An 18,481-nucleotide genomic window follows, 5' to 3' on the forward strand; every position below is an offset into this window, starting at 1 on the left:
AAAGGTACAAACCCTCAAAATGATGATCAGGGCACATTGTCTTGGGACTGGAATTTCTTTTGTTTGTCACACAGGGTTTACCTAATGAATTGACTAGCCTGCTGACTTAGTTTATGAACATAAAGTAAGGGGACTTTTGAAATTAAGTATACTGCGTGCAATTCTGGCCTTTCTGCTTTAGGAAGTATGTTGTGAAACATGAAAAGGTTCAGTAAAGATTTACAAGGATATGGCCAAGGTTGGAGGGTTTGAGCTACAGGGAGAGGCTGAATAGGCTGGGACCGTTTTCCCTAAAGTGTCGGAGGCTGAGGGGTGACATTATAGAGATTCATCAAATGAGGAGCATGGATCGGGTGAATATCCAAGGTCATTTCCCCAGGGTAGGGGAGTCTAAAACTAGAGGGCACAGGTTTAAGGTAAGAGGGGGAGGATTTAAAATGGAGTTGAGGGACAACTTTTTCAGGCAGAGGGTGGTTCGTGTATGGAATGAACTGTCAGAGGAAGAGGGGGAGGCTGATTCAGTTTCAACATTTAAAATGCATCTGGATGGGTATATGAATAGGAAGGGTTTAGAGGGATATAGGCCAAATGCTGGCAAATGGGGCTGGATTTATTTAGGAGATCTGGGATACATGGACGAGTAGGATCGAAGTGTCAGTTTCCATGCTGTATGGGTCTATGACTCAATAAAGAAACAGAACAGGTCATCATGTTCAACTATGCATAAATGTTCCAGGACCAGCTCACTGGAGCCTGGAAAGTAGCTCAGAGACACATAAAAGCATCACAAAAAAACCCATGGAACAATGGGCTAATACATTTGCCAAATCCCAACTACTTCAAACATGGAATTGGTATTGCTGCCTTTACAAGGTAAACCATTGAAAGCAGGCCATTGGTCCAAGCAGAATTATCAGAAGGACTGGGAAAGTAATTGTCTAATTGACACCTCAGATTCCTGGGGAAAAAAAACTGGCTGTGTCAAAACAATCTGTTGAAGCAGTATCACTTTTTGGAGAATGATATGGTAATGAGAATAGTGGGAGATAAAGGGATACTGGCAAGTTCCTTTAACATCCACAGCTGAAGGAATATCAGCCCATCTCGCATCAGACCTTTTCAATGTTGAATGATGCCATTCAGACTGAAAAATGCTCCAGCAACCCTTTAGAGACTGATGAATCAAGTGGTAGCTTGATTTCTAAATTGTGTAGATAATTTTATGATGTACTGGTATACGTTAACATTTGAAATGGTCACTTAGAACAAATAGAAGTTTCTTTAAGAAATTGTAGTCAGTCAGGATCAGTGCTGGGTCCACTACTTTTTGCTATTTAGATAAATTATTTTGATAGATACACAGGAAGTATAGTTAGTAAGTTTGCAGATGACACCAAAATTGGAGGTGTAGTGAACAGCAAAAAAGGTTACCTCAGATTACAACGGAATAATGATCAGATGGGCAAATGGGCTGAGGAGTAGCAGATGGAGTTTAATTTAGATAAACATGGAGTGCTGCATTTTGGAAAAGCAAATCAGGGGAGGACTTATACACTTAATGGTAAGGTTCTGGGGAGTGTTGCTGAACAAAGAGACCTTGGAGTGCAGGTTCATAGTGCCTTGAAAATAGAGTTACAGTTGGATAGGTTAAGAAGGCATTTGGCATGCTTTCCTTTATTGGTCAGAGCATTGAGTATCGGAATTGGGAGGTCATGTTGTGGCTTTACACAATATTGCTTAGGCCACTTTTGGAATATTGCATGCAATTCTGGTCTCCTTCGTATCGGAACGACATTATAAAACTTGAAATGGTTCAGAAAAGATTTACAAGGATGTTACCAGGGTTGGAGGATTTGAGCTACGGGAGAGGTTGAATAGGTTGGGGCTGTTTCCCCTGAAGCGTCGGATGCTGTGGGATGACCTCATAGAGATTTATAAAATAATGAGGGGCATGGATAGGATAAATAGACAAAGTCTCTTCCCTGGGGTGGGGGGAGTCCAGAACTAGAGGGCATATGTTTAGGGTGAGAGGGGAAAGATATAAAAGGGGCAACCTTTTCATGCAGAGGGTGGTACGTGTATGGAATGAGCTGCCAGAGGAATTGGTGGAGGCTGGTACAGTTGCAACATTTAAAAGGCATTGGGATGGGTATATGAATAGGAAGGGTTTAGAGGGATATGGGTCAAGTGCTGGCAATTGGGACTAGATTACATTAGGATATCTGTCGCATGGACGAGATGGACCGAAGGGTCTGTTTCCACGCTGTATATCTCTATGACTCCATGACTATGATTTGGCGATAAACCTTGCACAAAGTGAACTTGCAAACTCAGTGGTGACCTACCAGGGCATATGGTATGGCGAGGACAAGTTCTACCAGGGCATATTGTATGGCGAGGACAAGTTCTGCCAGGGCATATTGTATGGCGAGGACAAGTTCTACCAGGGCATATTGTATGGCGAGGACAAGTTCTACCAGGGCATATTGTATGGCGAGGACAAGTTCTGCCAGGGCATATTGTATGGCGAGGACAAGTTCTACCAGGGCATATTGTATGGCGAGGACAAGTTCTGCCAGGGCATATTGTATGGCGAGGACAAGTTCTGCCAAAGAGTGAAAAAGTACAAGAATTGCAACTAAGACTAAATGTAAAACATTGATTGTGGTGATATCGTGGTAATGTTGCAATATTTGTAATGAAGGACTAGAGTAATGCTTTGGGGACATGGGTTTAAATCCCATATTGATGACTGGTAAAAACTCAATTTATGAATCTGGAATTTAAAGATAGTCCGAGGAATGGTGAAAGTGCATTTTATAGAGGCAATGTAGTGGTAATATTACTTGCCTAGTAATCCAGAGCCCAATGTTCTAAGGACATGGGTTCAGATCCCACCTTGGAAGATGGTAACATCTCAATTCATTCATGCGGGCAGCACGGTGGCACAGTGGTTAGCACTGCTGCCTCACAGCGCCTGACACCCGGGTTCAATTCCCGCCTCAGGCGACTGACTGTGTGGAGTTTGCACATTCTCCCCGTGTCTGCGTGGGTTTCCTCCGGGTGCTCCGGTTTCCTCCCACAGTCCAAAGATGTGCAGGTCAGGTGAATTGGCCATGCTAAAAATTGCCCGTAGTGTTAGGTAAGGGGTAAATGTAGGGGTATGGGTGGGTTGCGCTTCGGCGGGGTGGTGTGGACTTGTTGGGCCGAAGGGCCTGTTTCCACACTGTAAGTAATCTAATCGAAAAAATATAATTACTCAAATGGTAGCCATTGTCAATTCTTGTCTTATATTTTGAAAAATCTGTTTTTCTAATGTTCATATATTATTGCGCGGCAGAAAAATCAGAGGATATTGGGGTGATTAGGAATATGGAATTCAAAGTGTAAACAAATCAGTCATGATCTTATTGAATGGTGACGCAGGCTCATGCTTTACTTCCACTCTGACTTTGTATGTTTGAGATTTTTGGGGATTCATGGATATTATAGCAAGCTTGTACAAATTTGTTAATACTGTAATTATTCCACGAATAATTCTCTCCAAAAGAAAGCCAAAGCAGCATGGTCATTGGATTGCCAAGCATCTTTTGAGAATTTAAAAGTCATTCTGATCACTAAACTGGTGTTGGCTATACCAAACGTCATTCAGGTCTTCAAGGAGTAATTGATCCTTGTGATCTGGGATTTGGTGCAGTCCATTACATCAAGGTGGGTTGCCATAAAGAAGCCAGTGAAATACTTTCCTAAGTAAAATCTAAATCAACTCCAAGAAAAATACCTTACACTAGTAAAGTAAACCAAGAGATTGCTAGTGACTGTTAAGCATTTTGAAATATAGGTCCTATGCCTACATATAATGATCATAATCCTCAAGCCTCTGCCTATTTCAATGGAGCATGTATTACAGCTTTATCACTTCAAACTTGTTTATAATATGGGGGAAAAATTGCAATTTTTATGCTTTGCCAAAAATGTTTAAATTATCTAAGTGCTTAGAAGGGATCAGAGATAATTGTATAAGATATGAGTAAAGAGCAAGTGAGAATATTAATATAAATGTGTCCACTTTTTATTCATTTTTGTCTTCTCCAGAAAAGTGAGTGTGTTTGTGAGAATGTGTTTTGGGGATATTTAGAGGGTTAAGTATTTATACTTCTATATTACTGACTGTGTATGTTAACAAATCATTGCATCTTCTTTGTATTAGTTTTGTTTTCACCATAAACCAATAATTGTGTTATTAAGAAACTTGGTGCTAGATATATTATTTATAATGCATATGTATTTTATGTGGTATATAAGTACCACCTTGACAACCATACAAGTTATTTTTATTGAATGTTGTGACCATGTGGAATAGTAGGACGAGGGTGATGGTGCAGTCGTCCAGCTTAAGTTATAACATAAACCAAGCCTTTGAAGTTGTATTAGAACCCCCACCCAGCCCGCCTCATATATACACACATACACAAACAAACACTATATATTTACATTTATAGACTATGGGGAATGAAAAACGGAGGTTTAGGATGATTGCAAAGGCTTTTATGCTGTGACTTTTTGGAAGTCAAGAGGTCGAAGAGAACTGGGATTGCCTGCTGCTTACAAAAGTCCACTGACTATGTGAGGAATATAAATGAAATCTTCTCAAAGGAAGATAAAATATAGGTAACTTATTTTGATTGTTGGACTTGGAAAAACACTTATAATCTGTGCTGCTCATTGCATTGCAAAAGCCACTGGACTGTGATATAAGTTTGTTCAGTCACATTATAGGTAGCTGTTGGAGAAGTCATAGAATCATCGAGTCATTTGGCATGGAAACTAATCCTTCAGTCCAACTTGTCCGTACCGACCAGACATCCCAATCTGGCCTGGTCCCATTTCCCTCTAAACCCCTTTCATTGATATACCCATCTAGATGCCTTTTACTTCTTCCTCTGGCAGCTCATTCCATACACCACCATTCTTCTTATGAAAAATTGCCCCTCAGGTCTCTTTTAAATCTTCCCCTCTCACCTTAAACCTACGCCCTCTTGTTTTGGAGTCCATCCCCCTAGGAAAAAAACCTTGGCTATTCACCCTATCCATGCCAACATGATTTTATAAACCTCTATAAGATCATCCCTCAGCCTCCAGTGCTGCAGGGAAAAAAGCCCTAGCATTTTCAGTGTCTCCCTACGACTCAAACCCTCCAGTCCCAGCAACATTCTCGTAAATCTTTTCTGTAAGGTAAAATGTAGGTTCATTATTTAGGTTCGAGAAGAAAGTGAGGACTGCAGATACTGGAGATCAGAGCTGAAAATGTTCGGGACACCACCCACGCTCTCCACCTCCTCCATGATTTTCGCTTCCCCAGTCCCCAACGCCTTAACTTCACCATGGATATCCAGTCCCTGTACACCTCCATCCCCCATCACGAAGGACTTAAAGCCCTCTGCTTCTTCCTTTCCCGCCGTACCAACCAGTACCCTTCCACTGACACCCTGCTTCGACTGACTGAACTGGTCCTCACCCTGAACAACTTCTCTTTCCAATCCTCCCACTTCATCCAAAACAAAGGAGTAGCCATGGGCACCCGCATGGGCCCCAGCTATGCCTGCCTCTTCGTAGGATATGTGGAACAGTCCATCTTCCGCAGCTACACTGGCACCACCCCCCACCTTTTCCTCTGCTACATCGATGACTGTATCGGCGCTGCCTCGTACTCCCACAAGGAGGTTGAACAGTTCATCCACTTTACCAACACCTTCCACCCTGACCTCAAATTCACCTGGACTGTCTCAGACTCCTCCCTCCCCTTCCTCGACCTTTCCATTTCTATCTCGGGTGACTGAATCGACACGGACATTTACTATAAACCGACCGACTCCCACAGCTACCTAGACTACACCTCCTCCCACCCTGCCCCCTGTAAAAATGCCATCCCATATTCCCAATTCCTTCGTCTCCGCCGCATCTGCTCCCAGGAGGACCAGTTCCAAAACCGTACAACCCAGATGGCCTCCTTCTTCAAGGACCGCAATTTCCCTCCAGACGTAGTCGACGATGCCCTCCACCGCATCTCTTCCACTTCCCGCTCCTCCGCCCTTGAGCCCCGCCCCTCCAACCGCCACCAGGACAGAACCCCACTGGTCCTCACCTACCACCCCACCAACCTCCATATACAGCGTATCATCCGCCATCATTTCCGCCACCTCCAAACGGACCCCACCACCAGGGATATATTTCCCTCCCCTCCCCTATCAGCGTTCCGAAAAGACCACTCCCTCCGTGACTCCCTCGTCAGGTCCACACCCCCACCAACCCAACCTCCACTCCCGGCACCTTCCCCTGCAACCGCAAGAAATGCAAAACTTGCACCCACACCTCCCCCCTTACTTCCCTCCAAGGCCCCAAGGGACACTTCCATATCCACCACAAATTCACCTGCACCTCTACACACATCATCTATTACGTCCACTGCACCCGATGTGGCCTCCTCTATATTGGGGAGACAGGCCGCCTACTTGTGGAAGGTTTCGGAGAACACCTCTGGGACACCCGGACCAACCAACCCAACCACCCCGTGGCTCAACACTTCAACTCCCCCTCCCACTCCACCAAGGACATGCAGGTCCTTGGACTCCTCCATCGCCAGACCATAGCAACACGACGGTTGGAGGAAGAGCGCCTCATCTTCTGCCTGGGAACCCTCCAACCACAAAGGATGAACTCAGATTTCTCCAGTTTTCTCATTTCCCCTCCCCCCACCTTGTCTCAGTCAAATCCCTCGAACTCAGCACCGCCTTCCTAACCTGCAATCATCTTCCTGACCTCTCCGCCCCCTCACCACTTTGGCCTATCACCCTCACCTTGACCTCTTTCCACCTATCACATTTCCAACGCCCCTCCCCCAAGTCCCTCCTCCCTAACTTTTATCTTAGCCTGCTGGACACACTTTCCTCATTCCTGAAGAAGGGCTTATGCCCGAAACGTCAATTCTCCTGTTCCTTGGATGCTGCCTGACCTGCTGCGCTTTTCCAGCAACACATTTTCAGCTCTTTATTTACGTTCATAAAGTTTCATAAGGGCAGTATGGTGGCTCAGTAGTTAGCAATGCTGCCTCACAGCACCAGGGACCCAGTTTCGATTCCAGCCTCGGGTGATTGTCTGTGTGGAGTTTGTACATTCTCCCTGTGTCTGCGTGGGTTTCCCCTGGGTGTTCTGGTTTCCTCCGACAGTCCAAAGATATGCAGGTTCGGTGAATTGGCCAGGCTAAATTGCCCATAGTGTTCAGGGATGTGTAGGTTAGATGCATTAATCAGGGGAATTGTAGCGTAATAGGGCAGAGGAATGGTTCTGGGTGGGTTGCTCTTCAGAGGATCGGTGTAGACTTGTTGGGCCAAATGACCTGTTTCCACACTGTAGGGATTCTGTGAGATTCAATGAGAAGTTTAACAACATCCTTCTTATAGAAGGGCAATCAGAATTGTATACCAGAATTACAGTTCTAAAATCGGCCTTACCAATGTCCTGCACAACCATAACATGATGTCCCATCTCCTATACTCCGAGAATATTCTAGAAGACCAATGAAGGCAAGCATGCCAAACGCCTTCTTCACCACCCTGTCTACCTGCGACTCCACTTTCAAGGAACTATGTACCTGCGCCCCGAGATCTCTTTGTTCAGCAACATTCCCCAGGGCCCTACCATTAACAGTGTAAGTCCAGCCCTGGCTTGCCTTACCAAAATCTTGCCAAGGAAAGATTGGCATTTTTGCATGCTCTCTCCCTCAGTGAAGTGTTTCTGAGTCCTGTAAGTTTCATGTATTAGCGCCCCTAACTATTTTCTAGCTGAATCTGAAATCTGGTTTGAAGATCATCCATCACTCTATGACCAATAGAAATTAGATTAAATTAGATTACTTACAGCATGGAAACAGGCCCTTTGGCCCGACAAGTCCCCACCGACCCTCCGAAGAGCAACTCACCCAGACCCATTCCCCTACATTTACCCCTTCACCTAACAATAGGGGCAATTTAGCATGGCCAATTCACCTAACCGGCATATTTTTGGACTGTGGGAGGAAACTGGAGCACCCGGAGGAAACCCACGCAGACACGGGGAGAATGTGCAAACTCCACACAGACATGTGCCTGAGGCGGGATAGGATCTCATTGACGGGAAATCACAGGAACTATGGGAGGTCAACCCATTCTATCTCTGCATTTGACTAACAAGGATGTTATTCTCTTTTTTGCTTATTTTTTCCCACTCATAATCACTCTGCAGAGCTGTTTCCTTTTGTTCTGTCTTAATATTAATGGGTGTGTGTGTGTTTGGGATGAGGGTGATAAAGTTTAATCTTACACAGGATCTTATTTGATCATTGATCTTGTCTTTAATAAATGTGTTATTTTCGTGTTTCCTGAAGAAACTCTGAAAGTGTCTCTTGTTCCAGTTAACATAATAAAGAGAAACGAGCTGACCATTTTGGTGATTAAATGGAACATTTATAAGTTCAGTACAGCTCATGTAATAGTGGACCTTGATTTCTAGCACACTCTTAATGTGTCTTAATGTGTAGATAGAGAGAAACTATTTCCTCTGGTAGGGAGTTCAGAAAAGGGAGATAGAACCTCAAATTAGATCCAGGCAGATCAGGGACCATGTCAGGAGGTAACTGTTCAAACAGGGGATAGTGGGAATCTGGATCTCTCTCCCTCAATAAGCTGTTGAGAATCAGGAGGGTCTATTGAAAATTTCAAAACTGATATTGATAGATGTGATGTAAATTAATGGAACTGAAATATTAACTCTGTTTCTCTCTTCACAGCAATTCTCTGATTGGGTGAGTATTTCCAGCATTTTGTTTTAACAATATTTGTTTGGTGTTGATAGATTTATCCAGGTTTTGAGAGTTCTGGTTTCAAGGTGAGGTATATTGGGCATGTGATCAATGGCACAGGTTATCCATTGATTGTACTGAATGGTGAAATAGGCTCAAGGGGGAATGGTCTGCTCTTATTTCTCAGCATGCCAACTTGAAATTGTAAAGTTCTCCCCCTCCCCCATGAAATAATTAGAGCTTCATCCCCAAGAAATGTCTTGCTCATCAATTACATTGAAAGATGTAAAAAAATGATAATATTAGAGATTGAAGTGTTTGGTTGGTGATTGGAGGACCAGGCTTTCTGATCAATATAGTAAACATATGGATTTTGAGTGCACTGACATTGTCCTGAACCAATCCCCATATAGTTGCAGATTTTATCAGAAGATGATGCTGACTTGCCCTCTTCTTAAGGTAAAAGTGACAAGGACCCAATCTCAGAGCTGTGTCTAGGGGCTCTTGTGATGTAGTGATAGTGTCCTTACTTGCAGCCCAGGAGACCCAGGTGTTATGACACTGGGTAAATCCCTTAGCAACACAGAAAAGATTTATCTTGTACAGTAATCTGTGAAAATTCAAGAGGCCAATAACTATTTAAAGTAAAAATTAACAACTTTATTTCTTAAAATATAACAGAGAATAATTAACTAACACTATTTACAACTCCTTTGTCTCACCTATTGTCAGAAAAATTTGCCCAATAGGTTAGGGATCACAAAGCACATCTCGATGTGAAATTGACAAACACTTCATTGCAAGCGATATCGCTGGAAGAGAAACAGACGAGGCTGACACAGAACTGACAGTCTGTACAGGTAGATCAGAATTTCTCTTCCCAGAACTGAGGATGAGACCAGTTTTTTATAATAATGCTGCACAATAAGGCTGATTAAGAAATGGGGAAAATACAATGTATCTGGAAATGGAGTAATCTCGTTACAAGGATGCTAATTGGATAACAGTTATCAGATGAATGTCCTGTTCCTTCACACAATGCAACATCCTGACAATATCGAAGGTTCCATTCCTCTTCACAGGTAGGTGTTAATGTCTCCTCTGAAGTGGTGAGGTGCTTCCATTGTCCTATGCCTGGAGCATGTCCTTGCTGGTGCCTCTCTGTCTGACCTGCGCTTTGTGCGGCTTTGGTATTGCTGGGTTGCAAAACTGCCCTTGGGGCTTTGAGATATCTGCAGGGCTCTGTCATTGTTAGTGAGCTTGAAGTGTGTTCCCTTGTCTGGAAGGGCTGTCTGATTTGGCTTGTAAGTTTGCGTGTGCATTCTGCGTGTTTTTTGATACCGTTGGCCAATTTTGCTTTTGTGGGCCTATTGTGGGTTGGTAGGGTGGCAGATCTTTTCCCACACCTATCTCCTCCTTTCCCTTCTATAATACTGGCCCGATAAAACCCCCAATTAAGATTTACCAAAAATTTCAAATTTCAAAACCAGCCAGCTGTCGAATCTTCTCTTTATATCTTCCTCTGTCTTCTTTTCTTCTTCTTAGGGATTCTGTTTCACAGGTCACTGATCATTAAAGATACCTTTAAGAGAGCTATTCTCTGGGCAGCTTGTATGTGTTGGTGGCTTAGCAGTTCTCCAACTGTTCAATTTGCCCCAGTCTTATACCCCTAAAGCATCGGATTGTGTCATTAGCTTTTAATATTGTCAATATACTAAATTCAAACTTAATTGGAGTTTGGTATTTTTTGGAAGATAATTTAAATGGATTGGCCTAAATCAAATTTGCTTTTTTTTTGTCTCCAGGCAACCAGCTACACTAGCTGCTAGACCAAAAGGTTACATTGTATCTTATTCAGAACACTTGGAGTGTCAGGTAGTTCTGCTAGCTTTTAACTTTCTAAAAGGTACAGTGCACCCACATCTTCATAACACAGGTTCAAGAACCACATGCTCGAGTTGTGCAATAACATTTTTAGGACCATCATGTGACACAGTGGTAGTGTCCATACCCCTGGATAAGAAGGCCCAGGTTCACATCCTACCTACTCCACAGGTGTGTGATAACATCTCCAAAAATGTTGGTAAGAAAAATAGGTTAAATTTTTTAAAAAGTCTAAGGTCAGAGCTGTAAATAAGAGCTGCTCACTTGGTAGCAATCAAGACAGGAATTTGTAGAAAGAATAAGGTAGACATGATTGCAAATTAAATTTTTTTAAACCATTTTCAGTTCAGTGTTTGCGATTTTTATTCTTTCTGATTTCAGGAATACTTGTATGAAAATTTTACAGAGGACATGGTATATGAAGAAACGTACTGCCCTGAAGAAGATGAAACCCCCAAGTATTTCCGGAAAGTTCTTGTCCCCTTGCTTTATTTCTTAGTTTTCTTGTTCGGGACCATTGGCAATGGCTTGGTGTTGCTGATCCTGTTACGTTACAGGCACTTCCGGACTCCGACTGACAACTACTTGCTGCACCTGGCAATGGCTGATCTTCTCCTTGTCCTGGGCCTTCCTTTCATTGCTATGGAAAATATTTTGGGATGGCGCTTCAAAACTTTCCTTTGTAAAGCGATAGGTTCCCTTCACAAGCTCAACTTCTTCTGCAACAGTCTGCTTTTAGGGTGCATCAGCTTTGACCGGTACCTGGCAATTGTCTATGCGGTCCAAACCTACAAAAAACGCAAAGCCCGGTATGTGCACCTGGTCTGCTCAGCTGTCTGGGCCATAGGATTCCTCCTTCAAATTCCAACTCTTGTCTTCTTAAAAGTTGAGACAAAGTTGCCAGAGAACATTTCCAAATGCACCTACCCATCAGATGACATTAGGGCGAATGACTGGCTCTTGGCCGAGCAAATCCTGTACCATGGTATTGGCTTTTCCTTGCCACTTGTTGTCATGTGTTACTGTTACACCAAAGTGATTCAAACTCTGTGCAAGACCCAGAACTTTGAGAGGCATAAGGCCGTCAAGATGGTGCTGACAGTCACTGTCATGTTTTTCATCTGCTGGTCTCCTTACAATGTGGCAATTATCATCAAGACACTGCGATCACTGGATGTGTTTATTGCTGACTGTGAGTTCTACAGAAAACTGGCTTTTGCCATTGTTCTGTCAGAGAGCGTCGGCTTCAGTCACAGCTGTCTCAACCCAATCCTCTATGTGTTTATTGGTGTCAAATTCAGAAATGACATTTTGAAACTTCTGAGAGAGATTGGCTGTATTAGTCAAGCCACCATGGACAGTCACTTCCATCTGAAACGTGCTGGGAAGAATGGGAATCCATCTGTCTCTGACAATACCACCTCTTGGTCTAATGTTTAAAAATGGCAGTTGTTCCAGTCAGAGATTGACAGGAACTGCAAAATGGTAGGATTAATAAATTGAGGTGGAAGATGTTACTTTTTTTTATAAATCAACCTGTTACGACACACTCCAGGGTAGGCTTGACTGGTACCTTCTGGCTGAATGCTAGGGCTTGTATCACTGCATCATAAAACCCCTCCTGGGAAAGATGTCAGAGACAAATTGGGTGTCCAATTGTAAATTTCAAAATAAATAAGACAAAAAGACATAGGAACAAAAGTAGACCATTCAGCCCATTGAGTCTGTTCCACCATTCACAGAGATCATGGCTGAACTCAACAGCACCATACTGCCTTTTCCCCATAATCCTTAATCCCTTCACCGATTAAAAATATGTCTGCCTCAGCTTTAAATATACTTATTAACCCTTGCCTGTGGCAAAGAATTTCACAAATTCACAACCTCTGAGAGACAAAATTTCTCTTCATTTCTGTCTGAAATATGTGACATGTTATTCTGAGATTATGCCCTTTGGTCCTAGACTCTCAAGAAGGTTGCCTCTCATTCTTCTATAATCCATTGAGTATGGGCCCAACCTACTCAACTCTCTTCATAAGATATTCCCTCCCCACTTGAGAATAGACGAATGAACTTGGGTTAAAGAAAAGAATGGGATGGTGTATTTTGATTGAATATAGTGGTCAAATATTCCTTGCGAAATAATTGAGTAAATGTGGTAGAAGGAGCTGCATATTCACCAGCTGTTATCATTGAGATCTCCCTCCCTCCTGACCTCACACTGTTCTCATAGGTCAATGGCATCCAGCCCCATTTTATCCCTCATCTATTTTCTCTGCCCCCTTCCCTCCAGTTCTCTCTTTCTGTCTACCACTGAGGCTCAGGGTGGGACCAAAGTATTACATTTTTCTTTTTGATGCTGTGTACTAATTTCCTCTTTCTCCAATTGTTTCCAGCTTTTCCTTTTTAATTTGTCTGCCTATATAAGCAGTCTCCAGTATAGCCACCTCTTTATTAACCAGATAATTGTAAAGGCAACCGATGCACTGGAAATATTTCTAGGGTTGCAGGGAAAAATGGTTAAACACCAATGAGTGGGGTATGCAAACAAATAACGACAGAAGTTCAGTAATGTGCTACTCCAGCGAATGCAATGTTGTCTCTTATCTCAAGAGGGTTGGAATATAAAAGCAGAGATGTACTACTAAGACTTTATAAAGCTCTGGTTAGGCCCCATTTGGAGTACTGTGTCCAGTTTTGGTCCCCACACCTCAGGAAGGACATACTGGCACTGGAACGTGTCCAGCGGAGATTCACACGGATGATCCCTGGAATGACAGGTCTAACATATGAGGAACGGCTGAGGATACTGGGATTGTATTCGTTGGAGTTTAGAAGATTAAGGGGAGACTTAATAGAGACGTACAAAATAATACATGGCTTGGAAAAGGTGGATGCTAGGAAATTGTTTCAGTTAAACGAGGAGACTAGGACCCGTGGACACAGCCTTAGAATTAGAGGGGGTCATTTCAGAACAGAAATACGGAGACATTTCTTCAGCCAGAGAGTGGTGGGCCTGTGGCATTCATTGCCGCGGAGTGCAGTGGAAGCCGGGACGCTAAATGTCTTCAAGGCCGAGATTGATAGATTCTTGTTGTCTAGAGGAATTAAGGACTACAGGGAGAACGCTGGTAAGTGGAGCTGAAATGCGCATCAGCCATGATTGAATGGCGGAGTGGACTCGATGGGCCGAATGGCCTTACTTCCACTCCTATGTCTTATGGTCTTATGGTCCAGCCCTGGGTGGGAAATTACATAAATGCTGATATAATTACATGAGTTGAGTCATTTTTATCTCTGATGATTTGTCAGGTTTTCATAGAATGGTTTAGCACAGGAACAGGTCACTGATCATGGCGCAGGTGCTATCAGCCTGAAATTAACCCCAATTTTTTAATTAGTTCATAGAATATGGGTTTCGCTGGCTAGGCCAGCATTTATTATCCATCTCGCACTGTACTGTAGAAAGTGCCTTCTTGAACTCCTGCAGTCCAAGAGCTGTAGAGATGTTTGGAATGCTGTTAGGGAGCGATATTGACCCAGTGATAGTGAAGGAACCACAATATATTTATCCCTCAGTCAGGATAATGAGTGGTAGAGAGGAACTTGTAGGTGGTGGTGTTCCCATACATCTGTTACCTTTGTCCTTCTAGGTGGGAGAGGTTGCAGTTTAGGAAGGTGCTGTCACAGGAGCCTGGTTGTGTTACAGCAGTGCATCTGGTAGATGGCACACACTGCTGCTGCTCCCAATTCCCCCTGCTTTTCATCAACGGCCATCACTAATTCCCTTTTAAATCCCGAGGTGTTATCACACACAGATCAACTTTCCCACCACTAAATCACCATGGCTTTTGTTGTTTTTCCCTTTTTTTTAAACTACTAACCATCACAAATAATGACCTGTGTAGCCAATTAAATATTTGCAAACAAAGCCCATTATGGCAATCTAAACAACCCAAAGTGAGGGAGAGAGGAAGAGGGACCAATTTCCTTTCAAAAGTTCCAATCAAATCTGTTTCAGCGGTCCTTCCATGCAGCATTTTCCAGATCACATCCACTGACAGTGTAAAAAGGTTTCTACTTCTTTCCTATTTTTTTTTTGCGAATTTCTTGATTTTTTTTTCCTGTTCTTTTTTTTTCTTCTTTTTTTCTTTTTTTAAATTTAACCCCCACACTACCACCTAAGTGCAGTAGTGCTTATTTTATCCCCAGCACCCACTTCTTTCCTATATCTTGTCTCAGTTACTGTGAGCAATCATTGACGCCCCTTCCTTATTGGACCAGAGCTCAGTATTAATACCTTTTTCACCAAATCATGGCCATTCTTTGATTTACCAATCCATTGCCCATACCATTTAGTATAAAAACATACTCTCCCCTTACCCGCCTAAGAACATCAACCCCAGTGGTGTTCTTTAGATCAGAAGTAGACCATTCAGCTCATTAAGTCTGATCATGGCTGATCTAAAAGCCCCAACTTTCCTGTCTTTTCCTCAAAATCTTTGCTTCCCTTCCTGATTAAAAGTTTGAGTATCTCAGTGTTGAATGTACTTGATGACCCAGCTTGGTCCAGGCTCAGTCTGTCCCACATTCCTCAGTGCTGCTGCCAACACCCAGAACTCCCTTCTCCCACACCAGCCTTCAAGCCACGATTCATCTCTCTCATCTGATTCAGAGGGTGTTCAGAGCCGGAAGTAGGTTACATGTAAATGGTACCCAGCAGCCATTGTTCCCCCTCTTTGTGATTATCAATCAGGAGTCCATTCAGCCCCTCAAGTCTGTTCCAACAAACCATCATGGGCCTAACTTGATGCTCAGACTCTTAATCCACTCATCCAACAAAAAAAAAATCACAAATTAGACTACGCTATTTGTCCCCAACTTCAAAAGGTTTCATGGGAAGAGAGTTCCAGATTTCAATTCCCCTTGTGTTTGGTGAATCATCCTGAACCGTGGCCTGACTAAAACCTTCGACCAGCATTCTCCCCCAGCTCCTTCCTGAGATCCGGTCCCTGAAACTCAGACCTTGCCCGAGTGTGGAAACGTGATAGTTTTGGTGTCAAACGTGCACAGGAGTGGTGTCAGACTGGGTGTCAGATGTTCCTTTGGTTCACACTGTTTTTCTGATTTCAATGTAATTACAACCAGGCTGTCAGCGACCCTAACAAGGGATGTTAGACTAGAATGAAGTCCATTTAACAATTCGTGCGTGATGCTTGTGCAGCTGAATAGCTTGTTGAGAGTCATTAACGAATACTAGCTCTGAACAACATGCGGCTCTTTGATAATAGGGAGTCAGAATTGGAGAAAAAAACTTTGTGTCTTTGTCCAAGTATTTTATCAAATTATTGCATAGAACAAAATGCTGGGAAACACACGAAACTCTTAATAACACAGCAATTCATCTCGCTACCATGATGTGACCAAAAACATCAGCAAGACCGCTGGAACATGTCGAAAACAATGTGGTGAAAATTCAGTTTGGCTTCACTGAGCCCTCTCAACATTCCCCAGCAGCTGGGCGGAGCCCTGTGCATGTGCGGCTTGGGGATCGATTCCACGAAAGTCACCAGAAACTGAAACAAAACTCTCTTGGAATTTTGCTTTTTTGCCGATTTTCATTGTAATGATCAAAGCGAGAGTGTGTTGACAGCACTGCAGGAAGTTCCGCGATTTCAGCTCAGCCATTAACTGTTGTCTTGCTTGTGTTTGATTATTGATAATAAAAGCGATCGTTCCTGCACATGTCCACAGTCTGCTTCATTCTGAAACTCATTGCATTGCTTTTGTGATATTTTCTAATTAACCTGTTCAATTCTGATCAAGAGACACCAGACTCGAAACATTAGCTCAGTTTTTCCTCTCCAGAGATGCTGCCAGACCTGCTGAGTTTCCCCAGCAATTTCTGTTTAGAAACTTTATCACATATCTCTGGTAGTTTGTAGGACTTGATCAATTATAAATTATAGAGATAGGCAGACTACCACTTCACCACAAGAGCCCTGTTGCTGGGCTTCAAATGTATATTGGAAACATGAGAGATTTAGTGTTGGGGAAAAAACATTTAATTGCATGTGAAAGTACTTCTGGACATCAGACAAAAAATAAAAACAAACATCAGAGGGTTAGATAGAGTGGACAGGGAGAGCCTTTTTCCAAGTATGGTGACGGCGAGCATGAGGGGGCATAGCTTTAAATTGACGGGTGATAGATATAGGACAGATGTCAGAGGTAGTTTCCTTACTCAGAGAGTAGTAAGGGTATGGAATGCTTTGCCTGCAATGGTAGTAGATTCGCCAACTTTAAGTACATTTAAGTCGTCATTGGACAAACATATGGACGTACATGGAATAGTGTAGGTTAGATGGGCTTCAGATTAGTATGACAGGTCGGCACAACGTCGAGGGCCGAAGGGCCTGTACTGTGCTGTAATGTTCTATGTTCTAAATACTCTGTTTTTTTTTCTTATCTTACACTGGAGGCATAAGTGGAGGCTCAGTGGTTAGCACTGCTGCCTCACAGCGCCAGGGACCCAGGTTCGATTCCAGCCTTGGGTGATGGTTGAGTTTGCACATTCTCCCTGTGTCTGAGTGTGTTTCCTCCCATAATCCAAAGATGTGCAGGTTAAGTGGATTGTCAATGGTACATTGTCCATAGTGTCTAGGGATGTGCAGACTAGGTGGATTAGCCATGGGAAATGCAAATTATAGGGATAGGATGGAACTGTGTGCCCAAGGTATGGACTTGATAGGCCGAATGGTCTCCTTCCTCACTATAGGGATTCTATAAGTTCTTTAGTTTCACCCCCTCCCTTTTATATTTACAAACAAATCTGTATTTACACTTCAACATGTTTTCCAATGAGTGTACTTGTTCAAGTCCCACTTACCCCAGACTGGTAACATCTCGGAACTGGTTGATTAGGAAATACTTTCCCTCTTTAGTAAGTGATTGCTGTTGTAAGATGTAGCTAATAACAACAACAAAAAAACACATTCTGGAGAAGTCAGTTCATTTAAAGTGACCTAAAACCAGCACCCAACCACAGGTGGTAACGGGGAACTTTGAACTTAGCCAAATAATTAGCTCAAACGTGGATGTGTTTTATGATTAATGCCCAATAAAAATAAACGGAAACCTTTTATTCGACCTAAGATAGAATCAATGATTGTGAATGCAAAATGTAAAGGGGAAACAGAGACAGGAGCCTCAGACTCTGAAATTATCAAACAGGTTTAAAGTTTGTTCACCTTGTCAGGAGGAGAGTGAGAGCTTCAGGATGGGATGACTAACTCACTATGGGCTGTGGTCCAGGGAATGGGGGTGGAGGGGAGGGAGGACTAACTGAATGTAGTATGTGTAGGAGACAGTATAGTCAAGGGTATTGACATCACTCACTGCAGAAAAGAGTGAGAGTCCAGGCAGTTGCCAAGTGCCAAGTTTCAGAACATCTGCTCAATACTGAAGAGGAACTTGTGATGGGAGGGAGAGTTTTTGTGTTCCATGTAGGTGCCAACAACATAGACAGAACAAAGATGAAGGTTCTGCAAAGATATTATAAACAACGAAGTAACAAATTAAACAGAACACAAAGATCATAATCTTTGCATTATTACCTGAGCCATATGTAAATTGATGTAGAGCATATCAAATTAAGAGAGATGATTACGTGGCTGAAACACTAGTGTGGCAGAAATGAGTTCCTGTTTGTGGGGCACTGGCAACTGTCCTGGGGTAAATGCGATCTCTCCTGATGATATA

At 43.0% G+C, this 18,481-nt stretch overlaps 1 protein-coding gene across 2 annotated transcripts in view; it reads left to right on the forward strand.

The window, feature by feature from the left end:
* Positions 1–16,461, forward strand: part of cxcr5 (C-X-C motif chemokine receptor 5) — a 30,029-nt gene extending 13,568 nt beyond the window's left edge. The window contains exons 1-2 of one of the 2 annotated variants that reach the window (XM_043677708.2): positions 8,849–9,696; positions 11,102–16,461. In XM_043677708.2, the coding sequence (XP_043533643.1) occupies positions 11,132–12,160 (1,029 nt within the window). In that variant the 5' untranslated portion in view covers positions 8,849–9,696; positions 11,102–11,131 and the 3' untranslated portion in view covers positions 12,161–16,461. Of the gene's footprint in view, positions 1–8,848; positions 9,697–11,101 lie in introns of those variants that run through there. The other variant, XM_043677707.2, reaches the window with a different exon arrangement.
* Positions 16,462–18,481: the final 2,020 nt, after the last annotated feature.

This window comes from Chiloscyllium plagiosum, unplaced genomic scaffold, assembly GCF_037043375.1.
Source record: "Chiloscyllium plagiosum isolate Xiang-an unplaced genomic scaffold, Cpla_swu_hap1 HiC_scaffold_29, whole genome shotgun sequence".
NCBI classification, from domain to species: domain Eukaryota; kingdom Metazoa; phylum Chordata; class Chondrichthyes; order Orectolobiformes; family Hemiscylliidae; genus Chiloscyllium; species Chiloscyllium plagiosum.